This window comes from Tupaia chinensis, unplaced genomic scaffold (assembly GCF_000334495.1).
Source record: "Tupaia chinensis unplaced genomic scaffold, TupChi_1.0 Scaffold000249_1, whole genome shotgun sequence".
NCBI classification, from domain to species: Eukaryota; Metazoa; Chordata; class Mammalia; order Scandentia; family Tupaiidae; genus Tupaia; species Tupaia belangeri.
In genome coordinates this window covers 996,781-1,009,455 of record NW_006159728.1, presented here as the reverse complement: position 1 = coordinate 1,009,455, position 12,675 = coordinate 996,781, and the positions used below count along the sequence as shown (strand labels likewise).

The window sequence follows — 12,675 nt, the reverse complement described above, 5'->3', positions numbered from 1 at the left end:
TAGGTGCCCAGTCAGCTGCACCCTGGTCCAATTCCAAGGGCAGCTCTGAGTGTGCTTCTTTGCTTTAAAAAACAAAAACAAAAACAATGAAAGGGAGGAACCGAAGTTAAAAAAGAAAACCCAATGACCTGGAGGAAGAGGAGCTGTCCGGGCCCATGTGGTTGTCTCGGTTGTAAACAGCAAGTGTTGTGCTTTGTTGTCTCATTTAGTCATGGACCCGAGTGTGGGGAGGACCTGCCGTCACAGGGACAGGAGGTCAGAGGTCACATGAGGGCGGTCAGACACTGGCAGCCGCATCTGTACGCATAGCCGGTGTTTCCAAGGGTGTTCGTTTTGTTCCCCAGTATTTCCCTGGGAGGCCCCCAGATTCTGTGCCCTTCGAGTAAGTCCCCGCAGTGGTTCAACCCCATTCCTTCCCTGCCCCACAGAAACCAGACACAGAGCCCATGCCCCCTGTGTAGGGGAACGAAACCCCCTCCATCCACTCCAGTGCCATGTCTCAGTGGTCAGGTTCAATGAGTACCAATTTCTCAGAGGCTCCAATTACTCACTTAAATGAAGTACCCCGCCCCCCTCCCCTCCCCCAATACTACATACATAGTGATCTAGGCATCTCGGCTACGCTGCTTTGCGCTCAGTACACACGACACGTCAGGTCAGCTCTGGGGTTACATACACGCCCACGTTACTAGCTACTCGGAGGGACAGGACTCTCCCTAACTGTCGACAACTCCAGGGGCTCCATGCAGGATCGTGGGGTGAGGCAGGATTCTCCTCCGGGCCTTGCCCTTCCAGTCACCTCTTCACTCTCAGGTTGCTTCCACGGCCCGAGCCGTCCAGTGAGTATTTTCTCCTCTCCTCCTCACAGGCTTTTCCTCCTCAGAGCCCCGCACACTCCCGCTCAGACTGCACACCACCACGGCCACTCCAGGCTCACAGTGGCTGGCCGGGGTCTGCTGGGATGTCTCAGCTGGTCTCTCTCCGAAGGTTGATGTGACATCCCAGCCAGATGTACTCCTCTGCTTTGACAGTGCCCATCAAAATCTACCTCCAGAGATGCCCTGGGGAAGGACAGGGTCTTACACACACACTTCCGCAAATACACTAAGAAGGGAGAGACGTCTCCCCCACCCGCAAGTCAGACCAAGAGCTCATACAATGCCATGTCCCAGTTTGGGGCAGGGAAATATTTCCTATGAACTTGGATAACTCTCCTTCGTGGTCTTCAGAAAACCGCTGATGTTTCACCTTGGCCCGAGGATGGGTCCCCATCTTGCAGGGGAAGCCTATCTTTAGGATGCGAGTGGAGACAGGATACGTTCCTGATGGGCTCTTTTGCCACTTCTTGGAGAGGAAGGCCGACGGGAGAATGGGCAGCAGCAGACCTGGGCCTCACTGTAGCCCGGTTGCCGCTGCACCATGTCCTGGCTGCTGCATGTGCCTTTCGACTTGTAGAAGGAGGCTTCCCCAGGGTGCTCGGCCTGGCCCCTCCACACGTCGCCCTTGCACACTGGCTCTGCCTTGCTCATCCTCTTAGCCTCTCTCCTGAGGATCTGGCCACACCACCCTAAGAATGTTGACCCTTGGAGACTGTCACCACACTCTGCCAGAGAGCACAGATTACATTAGAAACAGAAGCAACAGAGGAGACACAGTGTGAATTTGAATATCGTCCTCCACAGAAAACTTGAAAGGGAGCTGTCTTGCTTTGAAGATATCAAAGAGGAATTTGCCATTAGTGGCTCCTAAGACCATTCCTGGAAATGGACTTCGATGGGAACAGGCAAGGCTGAGTGAAAGGCCCTCTCCTGTCCCTCCTCGTTCACACGGGCAGTGTCCCCGCTACTTGGCCTTAACCACCTGTTCGTATGGGGGCGGAGGTGTGTTGCAGTAGGAAGGAGGGGGTGGGTAGGCTGTGCTTCCCTGGGGTGAATTGGGTTGGACTTGGAAAGCCATCGCCATGGTGTTCCCTGCAGGAGTCATTCCTGGTCCTCCAGGGTCGGTGTAATACGGTGGCCCCGGCTGCTGGGCTCCTGGAAGACAGATGGTCACATATGAGCATGGACGAGAAACCCACCTCCCATCACACCCAGGGCACTGCCAGCTGGACGTGCTATAGGGGCCGTCTGCTCCAAACATTGACTCAAACCAGGGGGATGAAGAACCCAACATCCCCAGATATAGTGGGGCTTCTGGGAGCACACCGGTCCCTTCCTACAAAGAGCTTCCAAGTTACCAGAGGGGACAGATCATTGATGGGCTGCACATAATCTCAGGGTGTGGCTGCATTATAGGAAGAACAATGGGAGGTGAGTTATGGAGTGGCAGCTCAGATACCACCAACCTGAAATCTGAATGCTAAAAACAAGACAGCTATGCAAAGAGTTAGTGAGCACGTGCTGACGAGATCACCAAGAGAGAAGCCATGTACACTTCACGGTCAAGGGAACTGGACCACAGTAAAAGCAGCTGATTTGCAGCTAACTGTGGGAACAGCTGGTTTCCTGATGCTCAGCTCAGACTTTTCAATGGTAGCTCCACAACCTCTTTGGACACATAGACTACTTTCGACCATTTCTGAAATCAGATGGCCATTCCCATCTGTTAGGTTAGCGTTTTATCAGAGGAGCAGTTACGTCATTCTGGTGAACACATTTTCACAGGCAGGGAGGTAACTGGTGAGGGTCCATGCCAGAAGCAGGGCTGGTTTTATGAATCTACAGACCCTCTCCTCCAAGGTGAGGATCTGAGATGCAGACCGACTCTCCAGGCCAGTCTGCAGGACATGTGGGTCCAGAGGGAGCAAATGCTCGTCCTGCCCCCTACCTAGTACAATGCCAAGCTGCTGTCTTAGAACCCATGTTGTAGGTCTAGTTACTCTGAGCTTGTGGGTAATGCAACAGAATACTGAATATATAAATAAAGAATCAAGGAAAATCGTGATAGCTTTTGGTGTTTCCTGAGTGAAGCTAGTCTTGCAAGCAGACTCAAGACTATTTGTGATACTTCACCTAGCCCAGGGAGATATTGAGTCTCAGAGAAGCTGCCTGTGAAGGAGCATTTTGGGTACCAACTTGACTAGACTGAAGGATGCCTGGATGGCTAGTGAAGCATTGTTCCTGTTCTGTAAAAAAGGTTGCTAGACAAGACTGGCTGGGAAAGCAGAGGACGTGGGAGATCCTGTTTCCTCTCCGACCCTTCCTTGTAGAGCACGTCGCGTTTTACTCCTGCTGCCTGCGTATCTGCCTGTTTTGTCCTTGCTCTGTAACTCAGCCTTGCATGAATTCAGTTCCCACCTGGCTCCCATGCCACACCAGACACAGACAGACTCTAAATTCTTTAACATTTAGACTCCTGACTCATTCCAATGGCACCCCCAAAGGCACTTAGGACCTTCAGTCTTGGACAGGAAACTGCACCATTGGCTTCCCTCCATCTGGGTCTTCCTGTTGTTTCTCCGGCTTTCAGACAGTCTACTGTGAAACTTCTCTTTGTGAGATCATTCTTATAACCCCCTCTTTTATATACATTTATCTTGGTGATTCTGCTTCCTCGGAGGACCGTGACCGACACACTGCCCATGCGTGAGTACCATGAAGGGTCTCTTTCTGCAGATTTCCCTCTGATACAATTTAATTGAATAAAGATATGATTCTTAAAAAAAATACCCAGCAAAGTATGCAAGAGGTCCCAAACCTTTAAGTTTAGATTTTGGAAACACACAAATGTGCAAAAAGAGAGAATGTAGAACAGAAAGTCAGGCCAAGCATGCATTCCAGGTGTGAAGAGGAGAGCAGTCAGCCATGGGAACAGCTTCATCAAAGACTGCCACCTGCCGCCCTGGGTGACCCACAGATGGCATCGCTTGTGTTGCTGCCACCGTGGGATGTATTAAAGTCTGTGTACCACTCATGGCCATGAGTTTCTCAAGAGTAGAATCTCCTTCTATGTTATATGATTTTTGTTTTTAAAGAGGGCCACTGTAACAGTACAGGCGGGATATGATGAAGGCATTTGAATATCTGAGAACAAATGGGGAGAACTGAGAGATGGAATGAGGTATATCCAATGGTGAACCCGAGTCTAACTGTGGAATGCAGGGATACGAAACGAAGTCTTAAGAAAGGTTTCCGGTCTCACGAACAAAGCAGGAGAAGGGATACAGGAGAAAGGCAGGGAGGATGCCAATTCTGGGCTGAACTTATCAGGGCCAAGGTAGCTCTGGAGGTTTTTACGTAAAGACGGGTGTGCATAAAACCACTAAGGAGGTGTGCACGGGGGGAAAGGATGACCGCAAGAGAGAAGCTGTAGGAAAGACCAGTGTTTGAGACAGGACAAGAACACTACACATTTAAGGTAGAGGAGAAGGATGCAAAGGTGACTGGGAAGAAAGAGGGAAATGCAGTGAATTGGGAACTGTGTCATGGAAGCCAAAGGAAAGGAGAATTTGAAAGAAGTGACTGATACTTTCCAAGATTGATGAGAGGTCAAAATAAAAACTGTCAGTGTTCAGTGGAAATGGCATTACCGACTTTTTGGGCTCGTCACCCCAACAGTTTTAGTACAGCGGTTGACACAAACCCCCAATCACAGGAGGGAAACGCGCTCCAGGATAAATGTTTAAAACGTGATGAAGGGATGGTGGTGTTATAAGTGAAGCAGAGCAAGGGGAGGTGTATTTCGAAGGACAGGAAACGCTTGAGCTTGTTTAGACACGGTAGGAGAGATACAGAGAAAAGACAAGAGGGTTGGGAGAGAGCGAAGCTCAGTGAGGCCACAGACCTCTGGTTCAGCACTGGGATCCCTCTGCCTAGCTCCGAGCCTGGTGCGCAGGAAGGCACCCAGCACATGCGGGTGAACAGGAAGGAGAACAGGTGGAGGATGTGGTCTTGGGCAGACAGCCTCTAGTTCTGTGTTTCCACGATGAGGTCTCACCATGGCACAGTCCTTTCTCAGCCTCCCTGCTGGACTACCGGCAAATACCACCACACTCAGCTCTTTCACTTTGGCCGGGTCTCTTATGTTGCTCAAGTCAGCCTGAAGCTTGTGCTTCTCTTACCTCGTCCTCCCAACCTGCTGAAATTACAGACACCACCCCTGGCCTTTAGGCTAGACCAAGACTCAAACTCGGGCCTCCCACATGGCCCCCAGCATGTGAAGCACAGGATCTGAGCTGCACACCGCTTAGGAGCCTGCCTCTGCTTTGAGTGGGACAGCGATGTGGGAGAGGACAAACAGGATACTGGGGCAGGCAGATCCCGAAGTCCTCAAAGAAGATGGGAGGAATTCCGGATGGCCCCAGATGGTACCAAAAAAGTGACAGGGTCAATAGACATAGAATTCAGTGAGGCGGGGTTGTGATTTGGATTTGGGCTTTGTCTCTGTCATCTTGTGCTGGCTGTGCTTGGTGGTCTCCTGAGACACCTGCTTGTGCCCCCCCGCCCCTAGCTAGCCTGCAGCAGCTCTGCCTGGCAGTCCTAAGAAACAGAGAACAGGGGAGGAGCCCAACTCCCTATCGCAGAGGAAGGAGGGGTGAGGGTCTTTGCACCAGAGATCTGGCTTTGGCCTACAGTGTGACCGCTCCCTGGATAATAGAGAACCACTGGAATCAGTATTTTTCTTGCTAATCCGTCACAGCTCCTGGACATTGTCAGGAACTGGCAGAAGGGGACTGAAATATTTGCACCTAGAGATAGAGATGCATGTGGGACATAATAGGAACGGAGCAGAAAGGAGGTGGATGAGCTAGGTGCTAGTCAGGAACAGGAACCCTTACGTGAAAACACTTGGCAGCCACAGGGATGGAACATGCCAGAACACCTGTGGGGAGACCCAAAGGCAACAGGAGCAGAAGCAGTAGCCTCATGGGGAACAGCTCACCAGTCCCTAGCCAGACGGAGGCCACGGGGCAAGAACCAAAGCAGCTCAGAACAGGGTACAGTTCTCGCAGGGGATGTGCACGGCCCAGGCATCTGCGTGGGTTCTACTCGTTTGGCTAAAAGCAGAACTTTTTTTTTTCTTTTTTAAAATAATTATTGTTTTTTCTATTTTTTTTTTTTTGGAGAGGTTTTTGCTATAGGGCGCATGCACTCATCAGAGAGAGAGAAAGAGACAGAGAGAAAGAAAGCAAGAAATCATCCCCGGGGGAATGACCATGCTGCAATCTCTTCTCCTCCATTCTCCTCTCGGGATCTTGGGTACGCATGCACACATACCCGGTGTGAGTTTAAGCCACTGGGTCCAGGACTCGAACCACAGTCGACTACGTGGGAGTCTAGCCACATAGCCATTACGCCAACTGCTGGTCCTTGTTTTTTCTATTTTATTTATATTATTATTTTTAAATTTGAGCAGAGGAAGACACAGAAAAAGAGAAAGTGAGAAAGCAAGCTTCCAGGTCTGGGACTTGAGCCATAGTCGACCATGTGAGAGTCCAATGCTTTAACCACTACGCCACCTGCAGGCCCCCAAAAGTAGAACTCTTGACAAAATGCTGACCCAGCTGGCTAACCGTTGGTGCTTCCACCGAACAGAAATCGAGAGAAGAGAGAGCCAATTCTGGCCAAGATAGTGCCATTCATTTAGAGAAGTGAGAGCAGGAAGACTTCATGGCATGTGTGAAATCCACAGAGAGAGGGCAGCTGGACCAGGGATGTAGCCGTGGACCTCGGGGAGATCATTCCCAAGATGTTGCCCAAAACACACACCTGGAAATTACCACTTTAACTTCGTAATCCTAGACAGCGTGGTGAGAACAAAAATGGAAAGGTTCTACATGAAGCTCCGGGGATTCGTGAGTCATTGTCACAGACCCAAATTCCAAGTGAGGCCATTACCCAAAACAGAGAAATCGGGAAAAATAAAGCCCACGGGAGCTTGGAGCAAAGACTGCACAAACAGCCTCTTCACATGCATGGAGAATAAAGATGAAGAAATAAAGCAAACAGTGAAGACGAAGACCTCGAATTTTACTCTGTCCTAGAGCAGGCTTCGCAAACCAAAACGGAGAGAGGAAATGCGTGAGTGAAAGCGAAAGGCCAAGGGGAGGGACGGACTGGGTCTGTGGGAGCACATGTGGCCTGCCCGACCCTGCACAAGCCCTGTTCTTGGGGAAGGTCCAGCTGTGGGCTAGGTGCGCTTTCTGGACCAATTCATGTTACCTTACACTCTTGTTCAAGCTCTCTAGTCACTACAAGCTACAGAGGATTCATTCCTGGTTACAGATTCAAAAGCCGAAGCCCAGATTACATTGCCGGAACTTGCCGAGGGAGCTTTCTGCTGGACGCTGCTGGGTCTGTGAGCCCGAGGCAGACGTCCTGCCAGGGAAGTGCTCTCGAAGGATAAGCTGGGGTGGCCACAGGGGCAGAGGGAAGATGTCTGCCAGCCACGGAGTTAACCAAGAGCCTCCCTCTTTGTGACTTATCGCCTTATTTTTTAAGCTGGACGAATTGGGACATCCGTGATCTATAGCCAGGAGTAACTCAATTAATTCTCCCAGAGAGCACTGTCAGGATTGATAGACAGGTGGCCCCTTTGTAACTGGCTCCTTTCCTTCCTCTAAGCTTTCCCTTTTGATCTGGTTTCAGGTTGTACCTATTTGTTTTGCTAAATTAGCCTCAGTTATTAAAAACAGTTTTCAAAATAAATAAATAAATAAATAAAAACAGTTTTCAGGGATCAGCAGTTAGTATAATGGCTATGTTGCTGGACTCCCATGTAGTCGACTGCGGTTCGAGTCCTGGACCCAGTGGCTTAAACTCACGCCGGGTGCGTGTGCATGCATGCCCAAGATCCTGAGAGGAGAATGGAGGAGAAGGGATTGCGGCGTGGCCATCCCCCCTGGGGGGTGATTTCTCACTTTCTGTCTCTCTGGTGAGCGTACGTGCCCTATAGCAAAACAAAAACAAAAACAATCCAAAAAATCGTTTTCAGCCCATTTCTCAGGACTGTCAGGCTAAGTACTGATATATTACTTACAAATAGGGATGGTTTCGTTTTTCCTTCCTAGTACCTAAATATTATTTTCATGTTAATACTTCAGCCAGACATTCTAGAACAATATTAAATAGCAATGAAACTAAACATCCTAACTTTTTCCCTTCTCCTCCATTCTGCTCTCAGGATTTTGGGCACACATGCACACGTACCAGGCACGATTTTCTTTCTTTTTCCGTTTTTTTTTTTTTTGTTGTTGTTGTTGTTGTTGTTAGAGAGACTTTTGCTAAAGGGGATGTATATTTGCTGGAGACACAGAGAAAGACAGAGAGAAAGATAGAAATCACTTCCCATGGAGATGGCCATGCCACTATCTTTTCTCCTCCATTGTCCTCTGAGGATTTAGGGTATGCATGCACTCACAACATACCTGGTGTGAGTTTCAAACCACCGATTCGGGGCCTTGAACTGCAGTTGGCAATGTGGGAGAGCCTTAACCACTACATCATCTGCTGACCCCACCAGCGTGACTTTCAAGCCACCAGGTCCAGGATTTGAACCATGGTCAACCATGTGGAAGTCCAGCACCATAACCACCATGCCAAATGCTGGCTCCAATGGTTGACCATTATGACGTATTGTTTTAAATCATTTTCCTAGAGTTCTGAACTGTGCTCAATAAATACAACTCAATAAATGTTATTTTGGGGCTTGTTTCCAAGTTACACTAGCTTTTTGAAATGAATTAGGTAGATTTCCATAATTTTCTATGCATTGTAGTAATTTAAATTCATTGAAACGAATGCATTGTAGTAATTTATAAATATTTGAAATGAATTGTTTCTGAAAAGTTTCAAGAAAACCATATGCATTTGAAGCAATTCTAGTAGGTAATTCTTTCAAAACTTCAAACTTTTACTTGTTTTCCAGTGTATTAAAGTCTCAAGATCTGAGGCTAGTAGACGATGTAGTGGTTATGTTGCTGGACGCCCACATGGCGTCTTGGACTCGGTGGCTTGAGAATCATGCCAGGTGCACGTGCATGCATGTCCAAGATCCCAGGAGGTGAGTGGAGAAACTGAGGCGTGGTCATCCCCCGGGTGGGTGATTTCTCACTTTCTCTTTCACTGTCTCTCTCTCTCTCCAGTAAGCACACACACCCTATGGGAAACAAACAAACAAACAAAAACCCTCTATAAACAAACAAACAAAACCAAAACTCAATTTTTTTTTTTTGGGGGGGGGTCAGAGGAGCACATGCACTTGCCAGAGAAAAACAGAAAGACAGAGGGAGAGAGAGAAAGCACTTCCAAATGTCCATGCCACAATCCTTTCTCCTCCATTTCTTTGTCCTGTTGGGATTTGGGATATGGACACACATGTGCCTGGTATGTTTTTCAAATCTCCAGGCTGAGATTCGAACCATGTGGTCACACATGTAGGATCCAGTTCTCTTAACTATTAGACAACAGGGCCAGCCCACAATTTTCAATGTCTGGATGCATCTTTGGTAATGTACACTTCTTTATCTTACCAAGATTTTCCAATTCATGAGTACTGCTTTGAAATGTTTAATTTTTAAAAAAAGACACATTTATTCAGCATCACGATCAGACCATTACACTTAGCAATCAACAGCGTGGGTGCCAAAAAAAAAAAAAAATCTACATTGAAAACCTTTGTTGGGTTGCTTTACACTTTCCACAGAACAGAAACTAAAATAACCTGTTACACAATTAGTCACAAATACAGTCCTTGAGTTTTTTGCCCATACACGTGGTTTTTATTTTTGCCTAAAATATGTCTTCTTTAGAGCAGATAGGCCTTGCAGCCACTGTGCTTAGCTGTCAATCTAAGAAAGGCAATCACCCTTAGAGTCTCAGCCTCACAGAGAAGCCAAGTAGCTTTCCCCAGATTAGCCAGAGAGGCTCAAAGTTAGAAACAAAACTCAGAGCGCACCCTCGTCCAGCTCCCAAGGCGCGGAGTTTCTGTTTTCGTAAAAGTATTCGGGGTTGCTCTGTCGTGCCAAATCTAATAAATACTCCATTTGTCATCTGTGTGTGGTGACAGTATCGCACTGGGTCCTGGTCCTCCTACCTTAGCCTCCCAAGTAGCTGGGGTGACAGGTATGTGCCTGGCTTTTAAGGTGGGCAGGGAAAACACCTGGGCCTCCCGTGTGTTCTCTGCCTGCTGAGCAGCAGCATCCAGCCCATACCAGCCATTTATGTGATATTTTGATCAATCAGCAACACACTGATGCTCCGACAGCTTCATCCTTTTTATCTCTTATTTTTAAGATTTAGTTTTAGATAGTGGGTTGTCTGAAAAGTCATGACACATTTGTGTCTAGAAAACCATAGAAAAATATATCATGACTTTCTCCATAACTTTCCTGATAAGAGAGACATTTTTGCTATAGGGCAATGTGTGCTTGCTTCAGAGACAGAGACAAAAAAGCAAGAAATCACTCCCTTGGCGGGGGGGTGGTTGCCATGCTGCAATCCCTCCTCCTCCATTCTCCTCTTGAGATTTTGAGTATGCATGCACATGCACCTAGTGTGAGTTTCAAGTCCCTGGGTCTGGGACTTGAACCACTGTCGGTCATATGGGAGTCCAGCAATATAACCATTTTGCCATCTGCTGGTACCATGACAACCTAATATTTTGAAGGTGTATTCAAAACATGACTTTAGGGAACCAGCATTTAGCGTAATGGCTATGTCGCTGGACTCCCACGTAGTCGAACGCAGTTCGCGTCCCGGACCCGGTGGCTTAAAACTCACGCTGGGCGCGTGTGCGTGCGTGCCCAAGATCCCGAGAGAAGAATGGAGGAGAAGGGATTGAGGCGTGACCATCCCCCCTGGGGGGTGATTTCTCACTTTCCGTCTCTATGTCTTTGTCTGTCTGGCAAACGCACGCGCCTATAGCGAAAACCTCTCCAAAAACAAAAAACAAAAAACAAAAAACATGACTTTAGACAATAATATCTTTATCATAAGAGGTTATTTTTATCAAGACTTCATTTTTACATACATATAGGTTATTATATGGAATATTTCTTAAAGGATACATGACGAACTAGTCATCATGGGTAGGTCCAAAGAAGAGAATTAGAAGACTATATGTTTCTTCTTGACGTATGTGTTTTCCATGACCAAAAAGGCCCTTCTACCACTGCTTTTTGGATAGGAGAGTAGGCAGGTAGTTAAAATGTGGTTGGGTACCTGATCCCCAGCCTTTCAGACTGACCTGTCAGGGTTTACAGAGATTGCACAGTTGAAATACAATGGAGACACACATTAATATTGTGTTAAGACACTGGGGCCCTAGTTCCCATAAGAAAAGGCCAACAGACAAACTCTGAGAGCAAGAAAAGCCTGCAATCTGGGCCGCATCTGTCATCCCTGCTGCCTGCCCAGAGCTAAGCACAGTGCAGTACACGGTGCTCGTGCTCAGGAGTACCCATCAGAAAGTCCGTGTGTGTGCACTGGCTCATCTAGGGCCAGCTCTCGCTGCAACCAGGAGCTCTATCTCATTGGCTCTAAGTTTGCCCTTGGGCCAGTCTTGAAAGGACAATAAGAGCCATTTCAAATACGCACCGGGAAAAAAGTTCATGACAGACGTGACCATGGTCCGGAGATGAAGATCAGATGTGAAGGTGCCATAAAGAAGGTGCCCACCTGGTTGTAAAGAGTGCAGAAGTGGGTGGGCACTGTCCCACCCTATTCTGCATTCACCAACACCCACAAGGTGCTATTCCACCCTGCCAGCCTCCTCCCTGTGATATGAGACAGAGTATCACTGGACATGCCAAGGGGCTCCCACTGCCTTGCTCTAACACCAGCTAAGCAGAGAACAAGAGGTAAGGGGCATAAATTTGCTGTAAGTTTCTGTTCCCTCTCATCAAAGAAGGTTACAGATGTGAAAGCTGTTTGTTGTGATTAGTGTAACACTATCTACAGCTTACCCATGGGCCAGGCTGTAAAAAAGGCCTTTCTTTTTTGAACTATGCCTGTGTGAAATGAGTTGCCTGTCACTATTCATATGCCAGTGCTTTCACATGAAAAAAAAATACAAAAGAACAAAAACAAAAACACCTTGCACTTTTATAGGATACAGCATTCTAGATGTTACTTCACTATGAACTGGACAGTGCAAACTAACAGCAGGTGAGTTGTTATGGAAAAGAAAGGGCAGCAGTCAGGTTGGAAAGAAAATGACCAGAGTTAACAAGACAGAGGGAGAGACACACAGAGCCAGAAAACCAGATGGACAAAACACACGCTGAACATATTAAGTAAGAAAATATTCCTGGTTAGTGAAGACAAATTCTGTACTGAAAGGTGGCATAATTCCTAGACTTCACTAGGTGAAATAGCTCTCAGAAACATATTCCACTTGCCCTGATTCTCTGGCCCACCAACCACCTTCTGCCAGCTGGGATGAATCAGCAAGAGCATTCTGGTAACTACGACCGTACTTCACTAGACTGGCATTCGTGATTTTTAAACACTAATTTCACTATTTCCAGTTAATTTCTTTCATCAAAACTATAAACTCAGGGAACCAGCAGTTAGCATAATGGCTATGTCGCTGGACTCCCACGTAGTCGACCACGGTTCGTGTCCCGGACCCGGTGGCTTAAAACTCACGCCGGGCACGTGTGCGTTCGTGCCCAAGATCCCGAGAGGAGAATGGAGGAGAAGGGATTGGGGCGTGACCATCCCCCCTGGGGGGTGA

At 47.8% G+C, this 12,675-nt stretch overlaps 1 protein-coding gene across 1 annotated transcript in view; it reads right to left on the bottom strand.

Moving 5' to 3' along the window:
• Positions 1-266: 266 nt before the first annotated feature.
• VOPP1 (VOPP1 WW domain binding protein) overlaps positions 267-12,675 on the bottom strand; it is a 30,849-nt gene continuing 18,440 nt past the window's right edge. Inside the window, 2 exon segments of the mRNA XM_027772035.1 lie at positions 267-1,836; positions 1,838-2,033. Of these exon segments, the coding sequence (XP_027627836.1) occupies positions 1,621-1,836; positions 1,838-2,033 (412 nt within the window). The 3' untranslated portion in view covers positions 267-1,620.